Source organism: Podarcis cretensis (assembly GCF_951804945.1).
Source record: "Podarcis cretensis genome assembly, chromosome: 2".
Classification (NCBI taxonomy): Eukaryota; Metazoa; Chordata; class Lepidosauria; order Squamata; family Lacertidae; genus Podarcis; species Podarcis cretensis.
The window spans coordinates 78,406,519-78,431,315 of record NC_137171.1 but is presented as its reverse complement, the minus strand read 5'-3'; the positions used below and the strand labels follow the sequence as shown (position 1 = coordinate 78,431,315).

Below are 24,797 nucleotides of genomic sequence, written 5' to 3'. Positions count from 1 at the left end.
CACTGTGGGGTGAAAGTGCAGAGGGGATGTTGGTACAGGATCCACAGCTCTCATGGGGCTCATACTCTGAGCTTTCTTATAAAAGAAGAAAGCTTGTAGTTATAATGAGATGTTGTTGTTTTTAAAAACCATCACAACAAATGCTTTTAGAATACAATGTTTGCTTTCTAACAAATTTATCTTAAATTTATCCATACATTGGTTGCTGTAATTCTCCCCCATGATAACCATTTTGTGTTAGGCAGCACTCAAAGTTGCCAGTTGTGGTAAGACAAAACTTGCAGCAACTATTGTGTCTGTGGTGCCCATGGCACTCCCCGCCTCCCCAAATAAGTGTCCTTGGGCCCTCAAAGGGGAGCGGCCACCGGTATATCTGCTTTCAGGCACACAAAATAGGTCCTCAATATGTATTCAAGTTTATTATTCTCAATAGGTTTGGTCAAGCTTGATGTACAAGCCACAGAAAATTGCAGCAAATAGGTCCAGCTGGTTTTCCTGACATAGTATATTTTTAGAGCAGAATACTCGTGCTTTTCAGCAGGAAATATGATTCAGTTCAAAGCTAGTTTCACATTTTAGCATGTATACATTTTTCACAGTGGAGTTACTGCTTAGGAATCATTGAGAACATGGTGCGTTGGTAAAACAATTTTCACATCACAAAATGTATCCCAGTGTCCCATACACTTAGTGCTTTGCTCAGTGTGAAACACGATGCACCTTACGCTACGTTTATATCCTACATGCCACCTGGTGGGTTTACACTTTTTAGAGATGTGTTTCAAACTAGGAACAATTCTTTAATAAGATTATAAATCCTAATTTGCCAGCCCACCCTGCCTGCCCCAAACAGGCCCATCCATCATAAGAAACAATATGAATATAAAGTCTTCTTGTGGATTTGTTGTCATGGAAACCACATTTCGCCTCTGCTATCTCCTGCATTGTTTTTTCTAGCTCTTTTCTTTCCCTAAATTACCATTCTGTCCTATATTCTACATTTTAATTTGAGTGGTGAACCTTGCTCCATTTGGAACAAAACATCCCTGAGAAAGATTTTAAAAACAAAACAAAAAAACCCTCCTGCCAAGAAGTGTTCACTTATTTTCTGTAGGTAATACAGAAATCGTCTAGGCATCTTACTAATTCTTGCATGATCCTGAAGGTGTCATCTTCCAGGTCAGATACTAAACTGACATCCTGACTGCTTGATACAAGCTTATTTGAAAGTGATTTGGATGGTATTTCTTGTAGCGTCTGTGACATCTTTGATTTGTGAAGCTGTGTATGTTGTCAACTGCATAGATAAAAGGATGTTTGAAGAGTCCAGAACTTGAATGCTACAAAGTGAAGGTTGTAGTCTTTGGTCCATATTCTGAATCATACTTCTCTTGCTATATTGAAACAATTACCTAACTTTACAAGTACGGATTGCTTTTTTTCTTTTTTTCTTTTTGATATTTACAACCCATTCTATATCAAACTGATCTCGTGGTGGGCAGCAAGAATACATTACTGTACATTAATAAAATGGGAGCAGACAAGACAATAAACAGAGGCATGCTTATAACATCTGAACTGGCAGTGGCTATCCAGGAAAGACGTCTGGTGCTTGTACTGGATAGCTCTCAGAAAATGCTGCAGCAGCTGTGAATAAAGTAGATTCAATTTTGGGGGTAATTAGAAAAGTGACTAAAAATAAAAATTGCCAATATAATGCATAATACATATAATATATATTATATACGTAACATGATACAACTTATGGGATGAGCATATTTGGAATACTGTGCATAGTTCTCAAAATTCTATTTGATGTATTACTATTCTAATCGCTAAAAATTTTACCGGCCTTTCTCCGGGACAAGTTACAACTATTTTATAGGAGCTATTAGGTGCTGTTACACACTAATATTAATGGAAGTCTTAGGCCCTCCACAAACTTTTAAAGTAACGCATTACACATGTGAAAAGATACCCACACCATCCTTGCCACAATCAGGACTAGAAAATTCTGGAGTTTTGAAAAAATATGGGGTCCTTGAACTCTGTCAGAATCACAGAATATGAACAACTCATCCCTGTTTCACCCTGGATCATATTTGTCAACTTGGTTAATTTTTCATCCATTTGAAAGCAGGATCTGGAAAACGCAAATACAGGATACAGCCAAATGCATAATATATAATATGCATGTGAGTCCATATAATCAGGAATGGAAATGCTCTCTGCATTGGAAGGAAGGAAGGTGCAGTAAATTCTTATATAGGAACATTGGAAGAGCCTTGGTGGATCAGGCCAAAGGGCCATGATGGTCCCGCATCCTGGTCCCACAGTACCAACCAGATGCCCATGGTATCTGAGTGAAGCAGCACTCTTCCCACTTGTGATTCCCTGAAACTGATATTCAGAGCCATGAACCCCAGATATGACCCTTCTGAAGGAGCGAACACATTCAAATGCCTGTTATGCTATGTCATAGCCATAATGTGAAAAACATTCCAAATAATAGCTCTTTTCTGGAAGAAAGACATTAGTGATTCTCAACTATAGTCCCCACTGAACAATGCTAGTCCACAGCCATTCTCTCAACAAAGCAATCTATATTATGCTAGGTGTTGTTCTCCAGAAATGTTGCTTGTCTAGCAGAGAGCCCCTTTTAAGCACAAAGCCCGAATCTGTACATTCATTACGATAGTAAAGCACTGATAAATAGAATTTCTCTTTCAGTTAAATTACACCTTTCATCTCAAAAGGTCACAAAGTGCTTTAGCAAATTCAGTAATAATGCAAACTGCTCTCATGGGTACAACAATAAATGGAAAATATGAAGCAGAAGGCAGCACCTTCTTTCCTGCCTCCAGCCCACCTGGCATCATTGTATAACCTCTTATTCCCTCTTGTTCATTACTCCTTTCCTATAAAAAGCTAATTGTTGCTAACCTTTGCTCAACCTAGTTTCTCCCAAATGTTGTTTGACTACAACTCCCACCATCCCTGACCATCAGGGCTAGGGCTAGCTAGGGCTAATGGGAGCTGTAGTCCAGTAACATCTGGAGAGTGTCCGATTGGGTAAATCTGGTAAATCCGAAACCATTCTCAATATTTAAAATTACATTAATGGTTTTTGGGATGTCTGTAGTACCCCAGTGATATTTCCAGTGTATGTTGGGGGTGATTTTGGACCCCAGAAATTTTGTGTGTGTGTGTGTGTTTCTGTGGCATCACATGAAGTGTGATTGACAAGACAATTCCCCAAACAACAACATATGGTTTGTGCCAACCTATTTACGCCTGCCCCCCACAATACAGTTTATTGTTCCAGGTGGCCTTTCATGTCCAGGAGGAAAATGGGAAGTGATAACTGGCTAAAATTTGGGGACATTGTACAGCTTGCAATTTGTGACGGTGTCCTAGAAACAAGTAGCATTCTGTAGCACTATTGGTCCAGCATTTTTCAACTGCTTGCATTTCTTCATTTTATATTCCTAGGGTTTTTAGATGACACAAAGCAGAGAAAATTGTACAGAGGATTCTATGTAGGATTAAAGTTGACAATGGCTTTATAATCGACACACTAAGCAAAATCTCATTCAAACAAAGGCAAATGCAAAGTATTTCAGTTATGAAGTCAGAATCAGGTTTGTTAGGAGTGGGTTTTTAAAAAAACCAACAACCTAGTATTTTATCTGTATGGATGCTAAAGTTTGTAAACATGGGAAGAGATGAAATGCTAATCACAGGATCAGCCTATGTAAATAACGACTTGCATTAGAAGTAAAAAAAATTGTAGGAGTTATGTAAAATGTGCTACCTCCCAAAGGAAAAAGGCGATCATGTGGCAAAGGCTTATCGCATTCTTTGCACAGAACTGGGATTCATATTCCCTGTTGTTTTCAAGGAGAAGATGATTGCATTTTGCATCTGTTCTCAGCACTGCTCAATAGCCCTAACACTGACTTAGCATTTTGCTTCTGAATGCAGTCTGATGGCATTTCCTTCTTTGGCTCTTGTTCTGTATCATCCTCTTCTCCTGTTCCTCCAGTCCAAGCAGCTGATCACCAGCTTTTGATTCAATATATCACACAGCTAATCAGAAGGTCATTCCACAACCTTCCAAAAGTACATTAGTATTCTAGTCTCTTCATCAGTGCAACATTGTCCATTTGGGGAAAGACTGTCGCTTGCTTGGTAGAGCACCTCCTTGCATGCAAAAGGTCTCAGGTCCAATCCCTAGCATCTTCAAGTGGGGCTGCAAAAGAGTGACTCCTCCAGGAGTCCTGCCAGTGTAAGACAATGTTGAGATAGATCTAGGACAGTTTCCTATGCTATTGCTATGTCTCAAAGGCATACTTTCACTATTCTTTTGTGAATCTGTAGGCTAAACTAGATGTTATGCCATTCACACAATTAGCAACTGCATGAATGGCTTTTAAAAAGGAAGCTGAAAACCTCTACCACTGCTCCCACCTACCAATCCAGACTGAGACCCAGGTGTTTATGTGAACATAAGACAGTGGATTTTTAAAAATAAGAAAGTTTGTTCTCTGCTGTCAGAACTGCCCCTCTACCTTGCATTTTAAAACAAACAAACAACAAAACAAAAAAACCTTTGCAGCAAATAGAACCCCCCCTTTGTCATGCAAATAGGATCCAGATTGGAAACACAGGAGCAGCGAACAGTTAAGACCCCTCCCATTCCAGCTGCCTGATCCAGACTGGGGCCCTGGCACCTATAATTTACTTTTAAAAAGCCAATTACACAGTTGCTAATTGAGCCAATGATACCACATTCAATTTGATCCTGAGTCCTCTGAGGGGAGAGGCAGTCAGACTTCTTATGAAGGAAAAAGAAGGAAAAGTGAAATCCTAAGTTGTGTAGCCTGGCATGTGCGCCCCCCCCCCCGCCTTGGCTCTATATTTTCCTGCTGCCATGTTTGGCTCCCCCAGTCCGTTCTTTGAGTAATGGTGTGTCTATCTGCAACCACTGGGTTAGCAGCCTAGCAGGATACGAAATCTGCTTCAGTTTTCTATATTGGTCCAGACTAAATGGGCGGACTAGGTATGAGATATAAAGCAGGAAAACATGGGAAACACAGCTCTGAGACTTTGAGTGTCTTCATTTTGAAGTGCCAATGAAGAGAATTGTCATGCCTCCTGTGTGACTAGAGGCTGCAAAGATGTGCTGAGCCTGTCTAAAAAAAGCAAGTGGGAATCCCTTTGTGACATCTGGCATTTTGTCCCTGTAATATGCATGGGAAATAAATTTAAGTAAAGTTAAGTCTTGATCTTGCTTAGTGTCTTTTGATGATCTTCCATCCACCAGCCTTATTTCCCCTTAGTATATACAAGCTACACTGCACTTGATTTCCTTAAGTGTTCTATGAGATGTATGACAAACTTTCTGACTGGCTTTCACACGTCTAATCATTACTTAATATTTAGGTTAGCAGCCTAACATGCTACTCTTTCAGAAAGGCAGAGGGTGGTATGCAGACCCAAATTAACTACACAGCCTGATTGATTCACCAAGATTAAGGAACGTTATCAATGGACATAAACTATTGCCCAAATATACAGTTGTTTCTTGGATTTGTGTGAATGGGCTAGAGAGCAGTACTTGCTGGAACAAGAGTAGATTCATAGCTTGATACCAGAACACCTGCTTCTCATTCAAAATATCAAGGTTCAATCCTGACATCTCCAGGAAGGATTGGGAAAGGCTCCCATCTGAAAACCTGGACCACTGACCAGACCCATGCAGAGCTTGTCTGAGGCAAGGGACAGGAGTTTTATTAGAATAAAGTTACAAACTCAAAGAAACAAAAACAAAAAAACAAAGCAACCTGTCCCTGGCAGGGACCCCTAGCCGGCTTGGCCCTTCCAGGGCAAGTGTACCCAGCTGCTGCTCCTCCCTCTGCATGGGCCTGCCACTGACAATCAGTGTAGACCAAGCTGAGCTAGATGGACCAATGGCCTGACTGAGTATAAAGCCGCTTCCTGTGCTTGTGAGTGGTGACAATGAAATAAATGCTAGCTTTGTGCATGGCCATACAACTGCTAAGTTCCTTAGAATGCTGCACGCTCCTGTTGAGCCTTAAACAAAACCATTCAATCCAAGCTTTTCACATCCGGCTCCTAACAGAGACTTCTCTGCCTTGTGTGATGACTGTAAGGATAAATAAAAGCACAGAGGTTTGGGGATGCATATATTGTGTTTATTGAGTTTATATCCTGCCCTACTTTCAAAGGAGCCCAGGGCAGAAAACACATCAACATTTCTCTCTCTCTCTCTCTCTGTGTGTGTGTGTGTGAGAGAGAGAGAGAGAGAAAGAAAAAACATCCAATTACAGTTAAAAATGTCTAAAAACAGGTAGGGTTAAAAACATTATTTCATCCAGCAATCTCAGTGTTTCCAGGAATACACACAGACTCACAAACACACACACACAGATGTAGAGAACATATGTTGCATAAATAACATGGAAGCATTAACAAGCCTAAACAACATAGGACCAGTGAGGTGATATTATCTTAAACTTTTAGCTATTTAAAGTGAAGACCAGCACAGTGAAAATACTTTGCGGTTTCTTTCTTATGCTAGGAAAAACTAAAGATATTGAAAATAAATGACCCCATACTAGGTTATTGCTTCAAAAGCACCAGTGTAAGGGATAGTCTTCTGCTGCTTCTTTCCCACCAGTGTCCAAAGTATGAACAAAATACATAAAATACTTATGCACATTTACTTGGGAATAAGTCCCATTGAATTCACTGGGACTTGCTTTTGAGTAAACATGCATAACATTGTGCTATTAAGCCAACTAATCATCTTGCTCTTTACTGCTATTAGCTGATTTACCAATTAACTAATTACAAATTAGCAAATTTGAATGCAGATTATTTTGGGGGAATATTTAATGAGGATGTTTATCTTTGCTAATTAGCATAGGTTAATTGGGTATAGGTAAAAAACCCATTCAGCCCATTCCAAGAATTAAGAGACGCACAAAGGATGCTTATAGAAATTGCAGTCAGTCACTTCGTTATATGGGAAATCTCTACTTAAAATTCATAATCTGAAATAATTAACTGATCCATTGACCAATCACATTTAGTTAGAAGGTAACCAAATGGTCTGGAAACTAAGCTAAATGTGCTAGTTAATCTCCATATATGGTAGACTGCTGGTTAATATTAGGAATTTGGATACAGGACAGGCAATGCAGGGCAATTTCGAGAAGACACATAAATAAGTGGTGGAGTATCATGTAGCATGAATGGACAGGGTCAAAACTGAAAGGTAGCAGCTTTGGACTGGATTCCATATTAGGGCACCTATTTATCTTGTAAAGCAGAGGATGGAAATGGGAAGAGTATATAACAGGATACAGGTGTGCATTGGCAATCTGCTGAGAGAGAAATAACATAAACTTGAATTTTAAAAAATGCAAATTTGAGGAGGTTCCCATTTTAGAAAGGATGATAATTGCTTGAATAAACATCACTTCATCCCCTGAAAATATAAGGAAGGCATTGTGTAATAGAAAGACAGGGAAAAATCTACACCAAACCATGTGACATAGCTAACATATGTCAGTGCAAATTCAATTCAACTCTGGTTGCCAGCATAGGATGCTTAACACCAGAGCAAGGAATTTATGCAAAGGAAAATTCAAATAGACAGAACAAAATTGCAGCCTTCCATGAAAGAACATTGCAGAGTAAATTTTCCATTAACAGTAATAGGACTCGCCTTTCTAATTTCACACACACTGTGCTGAAATTCTCCCCTCATGCCCAGGGAAAGAAACCTCACTGGTAACTGATCTTTACTCGGAGCATTTGGAATATACTGAAGTGAAAAATATTTTGGTGGTATGCTTCAGCTTAATTTAGAGTGCAGCAAACAAACAGTTAAGACCATGTTCAGTTCATGTCAATAGGAACCTGCAGATACATGAGAAGACATTTTATTTGGGCAGGGATGTGAAAACCCAAAGGGCTTCACAAACATTCCGCAGAGTGATGTACAAACAAAGGCAGTGGAAACAATTATTTTTTTCAAAGAGACCCATTCTTGTGTGTCTTTAAATTGGATAGTTGGGCAGATGTACACAATATATTTATGCTCTAGGTATCATTCAGATCACAAGAGACCCATGGGATTTAATGGCAGTGCTCTGAAGTAAGTGGTTTGATTGCAGTCTCTTACTGCAAATAGGTCCTTAGAGTAGTGGAATAGAGAGAACTGTCAAACAGATCTGAGCAACAACTGCACATAGCTAAAGTAATATCTCCCTAAGCTGCTATTTCCTGAATCCTGGATAAGCATGTGCTTATATCTTGCGCTAAGCACCTAAACTGAGCCCTAAATTAGCCATAGCTAGGTGTTCCTTAATATAGTTTATGAGCAAAATGGACTGTAAACAGGGAACTGCTGAACATGATAGATGTTAGCCAGTCTACAAACAAATATTACTGGAAGTGTGCTAAGATACATTAATTGTTTTTCTTTATTTCTGTTCCTTATGAATTTTATTCTAATCTCCCATCAGTATTTTGCAATATTTCCAGAAATCTCCTGTAAAAGGTGCAGACATAGAACATGGGCATAGCTGCCCACCCCCAGTCAAGTAAATAAATATAAATACTTAACTGACCAGTTGTGTTGCAGATCACTCTGTTCTGCTCCCATCCCCACAACATAGGATGCATATGGGATTGTGGAGGTTAGAAAATTAACAAACAAAAAAAGCTGATTTCTGAAGCTGGGTAGAAGGAAGAAGCTCAGAGGCAGATTTATAAGGTTTCTGGACTCATTTTGAACCGTTTTTATGGAACAGAGACAGTCTTGGTTCTACATATCCCAGCCCTCTTAGCCTTGCATTCCATTGCCCATAGCATTTTTATGGACTCCCTGATTGGTATGGGAGGTGCCATTTTATGGTGGTTCAGGTCCTTCCTGGAAGGTTTCAGAAGATAACGCTAAGGGATTCCAGTTTTACACTTTGCCCATTTACCTATGATGTACCACATCGACTCTGCTACCCATGCTCCTTTAACATCTACATGAAACTGCTGCTCAGACGACACCAAGTTCCAGTTCTCTTGTCCATTGCATTCCAGGGAGGCAAGTTTTTGACTCAGTGCCTGAGGTCCCACCTAGAGCCAAACGAAGATGAGGTTTGAGTCAGAAGTGCTCCTATCCAGTAAGTATAGTTGTACTCCAGCTTTACTTTTGAATGCTCAGGTAGCTGGTGTGACCAGGAGTTCTTTTGCCCAGCTTAGACTGATGCACTCATTTCTAGAGAATGTGGCTCTGGCAATCATGACACATGCCATAGTTACTGTGGACATCGCAGATCTTCACCATTTCCCCCTCAGCCTAGGAAAAGGCGCTGAAGATTTAATACTCCTTTCCAACTCCCAGAATCTTCAGTGTTCTTATCACAGCCCCCAAATTCTTTTCCTTCCAGCAAGAGATTTATGGCCCGATTAAACTTTATCTTAGATTACATTCTGTCAGTAGCACACACAAATCTCAGTCTCTGTTTCATATCTAGGGTGGAAACCCCACTTGGGTCTGTCTCTCTGTAACACCCTTTTTGATGAATTATTTGATCCCATTTTTTTCAGTTTTGTCATTCTTGGTATTTAATTAATCTGTAAAATTAATAATGATTCATTGACCATCATATGAGACATATGTGCAGTGATTTCTTATGCATGCTTGGTTACTGTGCTCACTGTGGCTTACTCTTTAGTAAGTGTGTTTGTTTATGATTGCTGCCACCTACACCAAAAAAGAGAGAAATGAAGACTTATTATTAAATGGCTTTTCCACATGGGAGATTATCAACATACTGGTGACAGAAGAGACTATGATATGAGTATTAAAAAGATTATCACAATTTCCTTTAAGGAAGTTATCATTAAATAGCTTTGATTATATTCTGACCTTGCAAAACTCTTGTTAAATTGGACAGATGCTGATATCAGAAGAATTATAAACTGATGGTATATAAGCAGCATGCTCAACTGTAATTTCTATTCTCATCTCTCTCTCTCTCCCTGCTTTAATATCCTGAAACCATTATTCTCCTAAGACTTCCCACGCCCCCGCTAAGCGCTTCAACAACCCCAAACGGCAATTTGTCTTCCCTGAAGCTCATTTTGCCAAAACCAAAACAAAACCATACCTCTTTTGTGCTAGGCTTTCTGCAGATGCTAGTGCCAATGCATGGGCTTCAAGGGGGCATGGCCACTGCCATGCAGGGTATCGGGGCAAAGCCAGCAGCATGATTCCACTGCCCCCTTCTCCATACCTATGTTTTATGCTTGGCGAATAAGTGGGGTGTTTTATGTTTGGATACTAAGGAGTTAGAATTGTATTTTTCTTAATGCAAGAAATCATGGCTTGTTTGCCAAGCTTTCTCAATTGTGGTTTGAAGAAGTCATAGACATTATTCAACATTATTATTATTATTATTATTATTAGGTGGGTCTTAAAACGGTATGTCTGTAGTGTCAACTGCCAGGGCAAAGAGGTATGTATTCATCATACACAAGAACTACATAATGAAGGTGTCAGATGCACCTTCTGAAGAAATTCCATAACTTGACCCAGTGAATATCTCCAATATCAGAATAAGAGGAGAGGCAATATTTGCTGATAGCTTCTCCGCCTTGAAGCCCCTGGCACCCCAAAAAATCAGCTCCAGAGAATTGGGGGACCCTCCAAAACAGAATGTAAGAACATAGGCAGATCTCCGCTGGATCAGGCCAGTGCTCCATCTTGTCCAACATCCTGTTTCACAGTGGCCAATCAGATGCCTTTGGGAAGCCTGAAAGCAAGATCTAAGAAACAGCACTCTCCCCACTTGTGATTCCTAAGAACTGGACTTCAGAGGCAAACTAATATCCAGACACATAGGCCACGTGGCATAAAGGGGGAGGGGAGAGGAAAGAGCAAACTAGGAAAAATTACCTCCACTTCTCTTCCATTTGTGGAGGTAACCACAGAATTAAAAGACCTTCCATGAGTTGAATGACACAAACTGGATTCCACCCCATGCTTTCCACAATACAGACCTTTCAATGCCCTACACAACTTTCATATGCTCATTTTATGGGTAGAAAATACTGGTTTTCCATTACTAATTATGGCTAGTGTACAACCGATGGGACTTGTCAACCTGGAAAGGTAACCCATCCAGGGGAAGAAAAAATCTGGTCCTAAACTTCTGCTGCCTTGCGGCTATACTCATTTGTGAGAAAGGCTTCAGGAGTAAACCCTGTGGGACATCTTCAGGAGGAGAGAAGGCTAAGGAGTAAACCTCACACAAATCTGGAGTGGAGTCTCTAAGACAGCTGGATGCTGTCTTGTATGCCTCCTTCTGGCAACTCCTGCAGCCAAACTGGTGCCAGATGTTTTTCTCTGCTTTGGACCACACCAGCAAGGCCAAGAGCAGGGGTCATGTCATCTAGGCAGCCCAGGACCTCTATATGCACTGCCCAGGCTTGCGCCCCAGAGAGGTCACTTTGGTGCTGCTAAAACAGCAAAAACAGTGAAGGAGGCAACAGTTATGAGTTACTGGTCTCTGCAGCCACAGCAGATGCTACGCTTCTCCAGCTGCTTGATTTCACTCCCCAAGGCACACTCCATTGTCTCTTAAGACAGATGGAAGCCAACAACAACAGTGTTTCCCAAACAGGGTGTCTTCCAAATGTTTTGGACTACAGTTTCCACTATCCCAGACTATTGGTCATACTTGCTGCAGCTGATGGGCGTTCTATTCTAAAACATCTGGAGGGCACCAGGTTGGGGAAGGCTGGTGTATAATAATTTGCACAAAGCTTCCTTGAGCTGTAGACAGGAAGATATGGGCTGCTACTATGAATGCCTGCTGTTAGCTTTGTTCCAAACCCATGAAAACACCCTAGCTAATATGGCATTCAGGTCAGAGTAAGAGAATGCCCAGAGTAGGATGTTCGCATTCTATAAGAGGCAAGGGTTTATTTTAATGTATAAGAGCTTTTGGGCAGGGTAAAGGCTCAGCTTCTTTAATCCCTGTGTTGCAACAATGGGGAAACTTGCATCCACTAAGTGTTGCCCTGCTTTGAAGTTCCTAAAGGGGTAAAAGCTTGGTCTCTTGCGGAAAGTGGTCATCCTTGGGATGCCTATATTCTCTGTACAGGTAGTAAAAGTGAACGCTCTGATTCTGTTACTGTCTCTGAGGCTTTCCTGGAGCCATTAGATTCAGCCAACTGGAAACTGATATCAGATGCTGGGCCAAATTGCACTCCTCGATCCATTACATTGAGCGCAGAATCTTTGCCAATGTGTAATTGAAGACAGCATTTTATTGCCTCCTTTCCTACTCCGATACAGCTGCCAACTTTTCAACAGGCCTCTGTAACCATGCATTGAACAGCAGCAATTACCAGGTGATGACATGTATCTCCATGCCATGAATCACCTGTTTAACACCTGTGCAGCAAGCTGCTATGAACAGCGTAGCTGCAGAAACAAGCTGAAAAGGCAGAAGCCTTAGCCTTTTTGTACTGGCTGCGATACTTAAGCACAAATTGCATTCTTGTGTATTCCATGAATGCATCTGTGAGTAAACCTGGATAATCAGTTTGACCAAAGCCTGTTGCCAAATAATATGTCCCTGTCATCCAATCAGTTTCCAGAAACATGAGTGCAAATTGGCAGCCACATGGTTCCCTATAGACACACACACACACTGCTTAAAATTGTGGTGGTAGGGAGCTTTTACAAAATTGTTTTCCAAGTAAAAAGCATGGAGATGGTCTATTTCTGGGGGTCGGTCATGTCCCCCTCCCCCACCTTCCACAGAAAGCATTCTGCGAATGCTGATCCAAAGAGCCCCCATCTGCAGCTGTGCTAGCAACAAGGACAAATGTCTTCAAAAGAAAACAAACAGTGCGCAGTCACACTGGATAAAAATGCAACTGACACCACACAAAGCTAATCGCCAGCTGCAGCTGCCGTGGCTTGGAAGCTGACCAAATAAACAGCTTTTCAGTGCCATATTGTGTCCTGTAACGCTAACTAGCTTGTGAAAGCAGAGCACATTTCCTATCATACTAGAAGCGTTGTGTGATGCTATGGGGTGGGAAGACTCACGTCTTGAATTTCAAGGAACACTGAACTGTTTAGAGCATTAGCCAGTTGGTCAAAAGAGACAGAAAGCCCCTACCTTATTTGTATGCACTATCAGCAGAGCTGTTCTGGGGGGAATTATGGTGACAAGGCACCACTTCTTTTCTTTTTGTGGTTGGCAGGGTCACAGTTATTGTGTCTGCTTAAGGAAAACCATGGAACACTCCAGTTCTTGACTGAATCCAATAGTATTCATTGGAGAATGAGGTCACATCTTGCTTTCCACATGATAAGAATGGCTCCTATTATGAGCCATCCTCCCCATTAAGTCATGTTACGTGATCCTAGAATGGCAAGCAGTAGGCTTGGAAGAAGTTCATCACAAAGGCTGTTGCCATGGAATGCTTTGCTAGTTACAACTCACAGGAACACTATAACATGTATGGCAACTGGAAGGACATGTTTCTCTTCATGTATGCCCAGTTCATGCACAGTGTGCAGTTGCCCTGTGGGCTCACATGTAATGAAAGGCACATGTGTACAATTGTCTCACATGATTGATTTGTGGGTTTTATATAGAATCGTAGAGTTGGAAGGGATCCCAAAGATCATCCATTCCAATCCCTTGCAACACAGGAATCACAGCTGAAGTGTTCCTGATAGATAGCCATCCAACCTCTGTTTAAAAACCTCCAAAGGAGGAGAGTCCACCACCTTCTGGGACAGTCCATTCCACTGTTGAACAGCTCTTACTGTCTTTTCTGCATGCAATTACTGTCTCTAAATGTGCAAAGCAGACCTTGAATTACAAATTTATCCTGAGTGTTCTTATTCCACACTCTTCCTGTGTCTCTAGCAATATGAGAGGTAACGTTCTGATAGTGTTGGCTTAATTAGAAGGCCGTTTTAGTGAAGATAGTGCAATCCTGTACAATTTACTTGAAAGCAAATCCAACTAAGTTCAACGGAACTTAGAGTGTGTATAAGATTATCAATATCCAGATTATTTCTGGGCAGAAGAAAACAAGCTGGAATGATAGAAGGGTGTAAACTCAGTACATGCTGGGAAGCCACATTTCTCTATGGCTATCCATTGTCATGTTGTTATGAGATAGGGTAGGGTGGGAAGACAGTTTGGCCTCCCCAAGGAGGAACAAGGAGGAACATCAGGCTATTTAGAGCAGACATAGCCAATATAGCACCTTCCAGATGTCTTTGGACTTCAACCTCAGTCAGCCTGCCAGTGGTCAGGGATGATGGGAGTTGGAGTGAACAACATCTGGAAGACATTAGGCAGGGAGAAAGTCAATACTTTCTCGATAAAGTGAAATGAAATGCAGAGAGTTCCATGCATGCACATCTACTATAATTGATAATATTTATTGAACTGAATACCAAGGGTGAGAAACCTGTGGCATTCCAGATGCTGTTGGACTCCAACTCCATCAGTCCCAGCCAGCAGGGCCAATGGCCAGGAATGATAACTTGAAAACCAACAATATATGGGGAGCCAACATCTGAAAAAGTCTGCTTGCAACTGCATTGAGTCCCTTCAGCTGCTCCACTGTTCATCCAGTGCTGGGGTATATACCTATCAGACATGACAATATCATGCTTCATGGACAATCTGTCGTGTCTCCTTGTGGGTTTGGCATGCCGCCCATCCAGTTATTTAACATCCATCATAAACAGCAGCTGATATTTAGTTTACTTGTTAAACATACAGTGCTGACAGCTGATCTGTCCCAGGTTAGCTGCTTCCCGTTAAAAAACAGAAAGGTCTATGGCAGCAGTTGCACATGTTCAAGCAGTACCTGCAGTGATACAAAGCAAGATGTGATCTGATCCTCAAATGCATGATATTGTATAAACAACAAGGCAATAGATCCCTGGGGGTCCATCTTGACTTCCATCTCACGTTTTCAAAATCCAGGATTCAGCACAATCCTGTGCATAGTTACTCAGAAAAAAGTCCCACTTTGGTGGATAAAGCTTACTTCATAGTATGTGTGTTTGGGATTACAGTTTCAGAATATCTATTAACTACACAATTCTACTGGCACTCTGTCTCTTCATGAGAGAAAATGAGCTTTCTTTCTCCCCCAGTTATTTAATATATTTCAGCCACAGTCAACAGCTAATTAGTAGAGGGCAGATAAATAGTTCCCATTAGTAGCAAAGTGTTTGGAAGTTATTTCATGTCAACAAATTCTCTACTTAACCTGAGATTGAGAGAAAAAGACCAGTACTAATAGATTTCAGCTGCTAGGAATTTGTTACTATAGCAACAGCTCAGCCAATAGAAACGCTGAATCCATCCGTTTTTACTCAAAATGAATTCGTTTACCTTAATTTCACCAAATTACCATTGAGCCAAGAACAAAAAAAATATCCCTTCAACAGCTGGCTATTCTTGAGGAGCAGTGTTTATTCAAACATAATCTCTTGCTCAGATTTTTCATGTTTGTTTTGAGGAAAGTAATGTGTGTATTAAAATGGCCCTTACTGAATTTTTGCATCAAAGTAAATGACAGTTCTGATGGTGGTGTTGATGATAATAAAAAAAATACAGCTCATCTCAAAGTACTCACCTACAAAAGTGTGTGTGAAATGTAGTAATTTTCTATACATTTATACGTCATTATTTGACTCAACAGAAAACTTCCAAATTCAGGTGGCAGGTATCCCCACTTGTCCCACAATGCTCTCGGGTCATGATGTTCAAAAGGGTCCCTTTTGACTATGCAGATTTCATTTTAAGAAGTGAAGTCCCTCCTTTTACTTGTGAAGATACAAGGAAAAGCACACAGGCAACGTTCTGTGTTTCAGGTCAGAAGAACTGCCTCAGAACACATCCCATAGTGTTGCCAGTGAATGTGATTGAGCTGGGCTGAATAGCCCTCCTCTTGACTTCTACAGAACCATTTGTCCCCCACAAAAGAAGCGGTAGGATATTTAGCAACCCTTAGGAGTTAAGCCTTTTCAGGATTGATATTACCATTACATATAAGGTGGATGAGGATTTTTTTTTAAAAAAAAAACCTTTTAAATATATACCAGCCTTGTTGCAGCTTTAAGATTTCATTAGCTTGACAGAACAGCGATGCCCTTAGAACAATGATGCATCAGCATTTGCTTAGAACACTGGTTTGTGGGCAAGACTCACAGGTATTACTTTCATGAGGAGGCAATTATGGTGAATCTATGTGTCTAACCCTGCCCCAAAGATGCACATCTATTCCTTCCCATAGCTGTTGCTGTCTTGTGGTGTGTGTGTGGCTGGCTCAAAACATTTTAGCTCCTGAGGTGGATCCCAAAATGATGTCCCCCCCCCTCCGCACAAGGGAGATAAGGTGTGGCAAGATCTACATTAGGAACAAGCAGAAGAAGAAATAGTGTCACCAGGGCCTGCTGCCCCAGTGAATCCTCCCACCTGAGACAGTTGCCTCAACTTGCCCCATAGGTGGACCGGCCCTGAGTCTTCTTACATAATATTGGAATTGTCCAGAATTCTAAATAGCATTGGGGGGCCCCTCTACATAACAGTAGTCTCCATGATAAAGATGTAATGCCCAATGTCAGCTGAGGCAGGAGTCATGCAACTTTGGGGGCTAGACAAAATGCACACTAACAGTTCCTGGTTAGTAAGTCCACATTAAATCACAGTTCTCAATTTTGGATGTAACAAGGAACTGTGGATTAAAGATAGAAGGATCATATTTCCAAAGCTGGTGCTCAAGAGTAGTTGGGGCAGATCCAATGCTCACCTCTAGCTTCATAAACTGAGGTTCAGAGTCTTGATTCTGTATGCTGTGACCTGACAACCCAGTTAATGGGATTTATGGCTTTGAACTGGACATATCTGGGACATTAATCCAAAATAACTAGTCATTTAGCTTAAATATATATTTTTTCCGTATAGGAAGCAGAAGACAAAACGATAAATAAAGCTTACAGCTTCACTTCTGTATACATTGTTGGGACCTTCCAATGTGCTTTTGAATGGAAGTTTCTTAGGATGATACTTTATAACATTTTAGGTCATTTTGTATTTTTGAAATTTGCCTAACAAACTGCCGTCTTCAAAATAGGGGGAAAAAAGCACACATCAGAATTCAGATTTTCAGGTTTCTTGCCTACTCGTGTGGGTTAATTACATATTGGTAAAAGGAAAATATCTTTTATAAACATTTAACAAAGAATCCTGAATACAAATCGTGTCATGAATATGTAAATCTTGCCTCAATGTGACACTTCACGTGTCTGGAAAACACTGATAGAGTAAAGAAATTAAACGCCATCAAGGATGATAAAATTTTAAATTAATATTGTAGTAATGACGGGGAATACAACATTTTAATGGATGTATGAAATGCTGCAGTGTACTGCAGATTCTACATATTTGTTTATAGAATTCGTGCTGCTATGGTTGATGCAGTTTGGCAGGGAAATCTGTATATAAACACCAAGAACTGAAGTCAGACTGCACAGATCCCAAAGGATGCTGGAGAATATGAATATTCGTTTGAGGCATTTCATGCGCTGTGCAATCAGTACTGGCTCTAAAGCAGGCATAGGCAAACTCGGCCCTCCAGATATTTTAGGACTACAACTCCCATCATCCCTGACCACTGGTTCTGTTAGCTAGAGTGCCTGGAGAAAGAACTTAGTTCAAAACACAATGGGATGGGGGAAAGGTTTGCTTCCCCCATTTATATGTGGATATTTCCTTATTGCCTTTCCCTCTGCAGTTGGTATCTTTCTGCATTTTCTTTCCGTAAATCAATGGAGGAAAACCCCAACATTTCAACTAATTATAAATCAGTTGCATAAATATGCACTGGCGGTGTTTGTAAAAATGCACATAGGAAACCCAATCTGTTGCTGATGAGTCATGTTGATATTTTATGCTGAGCAGAACAGATTTTGTTATTAAATATTTTGTTCACATCAAAGCAAGCACAAGATTGGATTTTTTTAATTAAAAAAAATAATTGTCACAGATTGCAGATTCTTTCCTAAGGCATGCTTTATATTGAAGTGGTGTTTAGTAAACAGTTTAATAAATGGCTGTCATAAACATATTTGTTTATTTTGATTTCTTACCTCCCTTATCCCTAGGGCAGAGGGCGGACTTAAGGAAAAGCTAAGTGGTAAAACAGTTTTTCAAAATATGACTCACTAAACAAATAACTAAATAATTAGTTCAAAACACACACACACACACACACACACACACACTGTTTTGGCCTATTTATCTAACCTGCCACTCAGCCCCTGTTTAGCCAAATCTGCCCAAACCCAACATAAAAAAAAACAGGAGCCAGTGAGTGAAGGAGACATTAAGGAGGCAGAAAAGGGGAGAAAGAGAATCAAAGAAATTTAGAGCAGTGGTGAAAGAGAGGCATGGCAAATCTCACATTGAACCTGGAGGCGGCCTGTACTAGGGAATGGTTTAGGGCTTGTCCACTGGGTGTTTGCAACTACTTGTGTTCCCATTTAATTTGTGTAGGCCACATGATGTTACCTCCAAATAAAATCAGTCTTGATATTTCCCCCTTGTAAATTTGGTCTTATGCTATGTGGGGATAGTCTAAAACCTTGAGAGAAATGGGACTCTAAACCATTCCACTCAGGGGCACAGATTGTTTGTTTCAGAGTTTTTGAGTGACTTTCCGCTCCTTCCTTTTCATGCCCACTACTTCCTTGGTTTTTTTCATTTCTTTTCCAGCCATGCTCATAACTATTTTGGGCACACGCCTGAACGGCCTGCATCCTTCTGCCTCCCCATTTTAAACAAACAAACATACAAACAAACAAACAAACAAACAAGATGTGTGGGCAGCTATCTGCGCACATACCCTGGTATTACTTAATTGCTGTAACAGAATCTACAAAGCTGAAGGTGAGCACAAAGGGGCCTGGCATGAACAGGAAAGACCAAAGTTGCTCCTCATATACAAATTCAAATAGGGTGTGGATTCTCCGGTCTAATTTGAATTGGATCAACAGGTAAATAACATTCAAGTGTGGACAAGCCCACTGCTTTGGAAACTGGGAGACTCTGAACCAGGACAGTAAAAAATGAAAGTGGGACACAGTTGATTTTCATATCCTCTTTTGAAAGAAGCTAGAGTTGGTTGTGTGATTTAGTTTCCATTTAACATCTCCATCACAAAAACCATCCTGGAAGCAATATTCTGATGTGGTAAGCAACGTGCAACTGCTTGACAGAAATTGTTCCTCAGTCAAAAGTAATTGTTCCTTCACTTGGATCTTTTCATTTTGCTGATCTTTGGCTATCAAGAAAAACAAGCATCTCTGCTTACTTTGCTGAGAGACCAGATGCATCATGCTCCTCCCTTGCTGAAATGTCCTCCAGCCTCATCTATTTTCCCAGGCTACAGCAGAGATAGACTCTCCCTGAACTGATTTCACTCAAGCTGGTACTATATAACTTTAAGGACTGATACCTATTTTTTTCTCTTTCCTCCTTATCCCCTTTACCTTTAGTGTCATGCTTACAATCTTAGTTGGTCCCTAAGGTCCTAGTGGACAATTTTTTAAATTATTATTTTTTTGCTTACAATCTTGTTTGTTATTGATCAATACGAACAGTTCTAGAGTACTTTTCAGCTGGAAAGCATGGTTAAAGATGTGTTAAACAAATCCATATCCTGCTTAAAGGGCTCTTGCCACAATGCAAGAATGAAGAAGAACAGAAATTTGCTATTGTCTCCTTATTTGATTCTTATGTTCTGATCTTGGGTACAACTGTATGCACATTTCCTTGCACGCAAGTCCCATCCAACTAAGGCTGCAATCTTATAAACACCCCACTGGTAACTTGCTACTGCTGGATGTTAGGATGTAGCAGATGCAGCTGTCTGCTGGCCTCCATCAGCCTCTATTGGTGAGGTGAGAGGTGTTGTTTTGCTGCCTTGGAGACTCCTGTTGCAACCAAGGTTTGCATGGTGGATTGAACACCACTGCCAGCATATGGGCCTTGGAACAGGATATTACAGGAATGGAGCAGGGCCATCCATGAACCCATTGGTCACTATGTTGATCTATTTACCAGAAAGGAGTCCTATTTTGGCCCCTCAGTTGTGTCAGCTCATGCCTAGCACAGCAGAAAATGACATGAAAATTGTTGCTTGCCTTCTTCTCTGGTTGATTTGAGCTGTTAGGGCTTTGGCTGAGGGTGTTGATTTAGCACTTTGACTTGTATTGTTATGTGGGGTGTTGTTGACTCTATTTTTAAAAATCATTTCAATATAACTTCCACAGTATAAAGAATATAGCAACTCACTGATTGCCAAAGTATCTGGTAGTGTAAAACATTAATGCTGGATGTTGGCTGATGCAAGAATGATAACTGGGGTAATTTGCAAGTAAAAGGGTTTTACTTAGCAACCTGTAAACATGAATTCACATTCCTATATCTAACACAGTAAAAAAATGATTGTGGATCCATTATGTACTGATCATGTTAATGAAGTAGGGCGGGTTGTTTTGTTTTCGTTTTTAAGAAAAAGACAATGATTACCTTGAGTGTGACAGGCTCAAACTTCATTAGAAGTCACAGCTGCTGGGATCATTATTCTGATTAGTTACCTTATATTGCTCGGGAAAAGACAATTATCATCAGGCTCCCTCCACCAGACAAAGAAAATGGTTCTTCTCCTACCACAGCTGAATTTGGAAAAACTGGAGCATGAAATGTAAAAGAGAGGGAAAACTGGGTGCAGGAGAGCAGTTGATCATACCTTCCTGGACCCAAGCATTTTAAATAGAGGTTAGTACTTTTAAAGGAAGGAAATGCTGGAGCATTTTCAGCAAGCTGCTAATAGATGCTAATGTTCAATCTTACAAATCAGTGGCTCTAGAGGAGTGTTTATTTACGGTACATTAGCCTGTCTTCCTCGCTGTGAAATCTCCACAGACTGTCAATCTTGAGAACTGACCCCTTCACAGCTCTGAATAAAATAAATAAATTTAAAGATTGAACAGTTATCCTGGAATGTGTATTGGCAGTTGCCCTTTCAGTTGTGTGTTTTTGGGATGTGCTGCTCAGAAGGAAATAGACTGGGGCCATGGGCAATGCAAGCTGCACTGCATGCCCTCTAACACTTCGCAGATGAAAGCAGCAACATACCTTTATAACACTTCGACTGTGTTCACACTCCTGGCTACTGTGCACTCACTGTGGCTATAGTGCTTAGTTGTGAATACATGTTTGCACAATTTTTCCAAAATGCATATGTATCCTGTACTTTGTTATGTGTTGTGGCTGTTGGATGTATTCTTTCTTAAACCAGTTTCACACCACTTGGAGTCTATCAACCATTCCTAATTAATCTCTAGCCAAGGTGTGAACAAATTTGCATATGACAAAGACATCCCTGGCCCATCAACTGCCACTGGTGTCAGAAACAAGTCTGACACTAATGAAGCCTTGCTGGTGTGATGGCACCAGCATAAAATAAAACTGCCCAGATATGTGTTCATTCAGATCTATTTGGGACACTGAAGACCTGCAAACTATTAATAAAATTTTGTGCAAAACTGGGATAAAATAAACATTGCTCATACTTAATTCAATTTTCATCCATCTGAGTAAACATAGGATCCAACAATTTGCAATCAACATGTTTATATTTTATTTTATTTATTAAATTTATATCGCGCCCTTTGTCCCAAAGAATCCCAGGTCACCAAACATCAATTTGTTAAAACGATCACATTTATAATAATATAAAAACAAATATAAAAACCATTTGAAAACATTTAGAACATCTTAAAATATTCTCTTTGAAATCGCTGTCCTCCAATGATGTTATGGGAAGTAAGGAAATGAAATAGATAAGTTTTAAGTGCTAACACGCGTGCAAAATAATAATAAGTTATGGAAGCAGGGAACACATTTCTCAGCTGTTCAATCTGGAGTGAATTATGATGCTATTTCGTTATCTACCCGCTGCTACATGTTGAATTGGAACCATCGGGTTTTGACCTTGACCACAGTGTTTTATTATTCACAATGAAATACATAGGGGAAGGCAGCCATAAAATCCATAAAGCTAATAAAGCAACACACTAAATTCTATGAACCAGGGCTGGCCCAGCCATAAGACGATGTGAGGCAATCACCTCAGGTGCCAGGATCCCTGGAGGGAGCGGATTCAGCTTCCAAGAAACGCATCACTTACTGCTGCCACTGCTGCTGCAATTTCAGCCATGGCTGTGGCATGCTCCCTGGAGGTCAGATCAGCCACCTTCTCGGCAGCCCCCCTCATTCCACCTCTGCAGTTGCTTCTTGGTGAATAGGAGGAACTGCTGGTCTTCTCCCACCTCTAGGGAAGTAATGGCAGGGGCTGCCCTCTGGGGTCTCCTGGGCTCTGCACCCTCCTGGCATGATTCAGAGTGGGCCCCTTTGCCCCAGGACATCCTTTGATACCTACTTCAACCATCAGGTAAAACTGATTTGATTCCCGCCTCCTTGTTCCCGATATAGATCTTCACTTATCACTTCTTTCCTGGCAGTGGAGCGCCATTTTGTGGTTTGCCTCGGGTGCCAAAATGGCTTAGGGCCAACCCTGTTATTAACTATCAACCTATGGGGAACAGTGTCTTATTCCCGAGCAATCAACAAATGGCAAAAATTGTCTTTGTTCGAAGCTGTGTTGTAACTGTTATGTGCATAGCCCCCCCTTTTTTTGTTAATTTTGAATACACTGGTACCTCGGGTTACATATGCTTCAGGTTACATACACTTCAGATTACAGACTCCGCTAACCCAGAAATAGTACCTCGGGTTAAGAACTTTGCTTCAGGATGAGAACAGAAATCGTGCAGCGGCAGCAGGAGGCCCCATTAGCTAAAGTGGTGCTTCAGGTTAAGAACAGTTTCAGGTTAAGAACGGACCTCCAGAACGAATTAAGTACATAACCAGAGGTACCACTGTACAGAGCTACCAAGGACATGCTTAGCAGACACCTTGGCATTTGGGGGGCTTGGCTGGGAACCGCGGTCCCATTAAGAGTGTGCATCTGTGTGTGACATCTTTACATACCTTTTGTGTGGTACATTGAAATGGACAATGAGGGGAGACTGCCGTGAGCTCCTTTGGGCCTCTGGAGGTCATTGGGACTACTTCATGCTTGTCAGCAAATTGTGGTGAGCAGTGCAGACTTGCCCTGTTTGAGTACCATGTGGCTTTAACTCTGTTGTCCCTACCCCACCCGCAAAAGGAGGAAAGGAGCCACTGAATGCAGGAACAAACATTTTCAAAAGCCACCCCCCATCCCCGTCAAATTATTATTGCCTGACATAGTTTGGAAACGAGATTCCTTCCTTAGGGGCAATCTTCCTTATTAACACCCTACAAAAATAAGGGACTATAGCTTCCTCCTTTGCAACTTTGCATTTTTTAAAAACCTCATTATGTGTCCTTTCCTCATCTCCTTTTCTTGTGGCATTATCTTTTAGAATATTAAACGTGTGAGCAGTTCCCCCCACCCTTAATATATATACCACATAGCACCTAGCTGCTGAGATACGTTATAACAAATAAGTAGCTATATTGTGACTGTGTACACCTTACTGGCTTAAAATGCAGCTGGGCTGTTCTGTTTCTCAGTTCAAATCACAGCAGTATTTAATAAGAAATTACAGGACATATATGTATAATAGCTAATGCTGTATGAATGCCACTTCCCAAACCAGTTGTATGAGTGTTCTGGATGCAGAGCAAATGGGAGTGTGTATCTCCATTAAATATGTACCACTAAAGACCATTCCTACAGTCTATTCTACTAAGCCCCTACAGCCCTCAAATATTTAGAGAATAACATCTTTGAAATTATAGCTCATGTATGCGATGCTATTGAAATTCAATAAACTATTGATATTTGGACAGGTTGCAAAAATATCAAATATTCATTGCAATAGCTGAATATAGATGGATACTGCGCCAAAGAGACACAATTGGAGTCAGATTACTTGGAACAGAACAAATAGAAGTTTAAAAAAAAACCCTGAGGGCAAAACAAAATGTGATTAATATATACAGCAATCAAGCTCAGCACATCTAAATTGAGAGGAAGAGCTAATCTCCAAATAAAAAACCTGAATAACATACCATCCTTTCGGAGGAACTCAGAACAACAGATTCTAATATAAACATTAACCACAGTGAAAAGCTAAGGAATTAAAATGGGGTCAGACTATATGTTTGAGATACACACATAAAATTAAAGGTGACATCTTGCCCATTAGGCCTTCTCAAGGCTGCAGAGAAAAGTAGGAGAGGGAAGGTTAATTTCAAGGTTAGATTAAATTTTGGTAGTTGCTTTTCTCAAGCCCAAAGCAGAGCCTTTGGCCAAGATGTCACTGCAAATGGTTACAGTACTTAAAATATTTGGATTGGGTTGTGGTTGTATGATTGTGCATTTTGGTCAACCAACACACTAAACCATGGCAAAAGGAACACCCTGGAACCCTCCAGCATGAAAGAGGAGAAGCTTTGTATTGCCAAATTGCTTCAGGTGATCAAGAAACCAAGGCTGTTCATACATTACCCTTTACTCTGCCAAAGGAAACTTGAAAAGTGATGCTTAATCTGGATCTTTTGAGAACATCATCCTCTTTGCAACACTTGCTA

General features: G+C 40.7%; 1 protein-coding gene across 1 annotated transcript in view; it reads right to left on the bottom strand.

Moving 5' to 3' along the window:
- Positions 1-1,286: 1,286 nt before the first annotated feature.
- LOC307210197 (uncharacterized protein) overlaps positions 1,287-24,797 on the bottom strand; it is a gene marked incomplete at its 5' end in the record, with an annotated part of 44,819 nt that continues 21,308 nt past the window's right edge. Inside the window, 2 exons of the mRNA XM_079965767.1 lie at positions 1,287-1,647; positions 9,024-9,165. Of these exons, the coding sequence (XP_079821893.1) occupies positions 1,589-1,647; positions 9,024-9,165 (201 nt within the window). The 3' untranslated portion in view covers positions 1,287-1,588. The remainder of the gene's footprint in view (positions 1,648-9,023; positions 9,166-24,797) is intronic.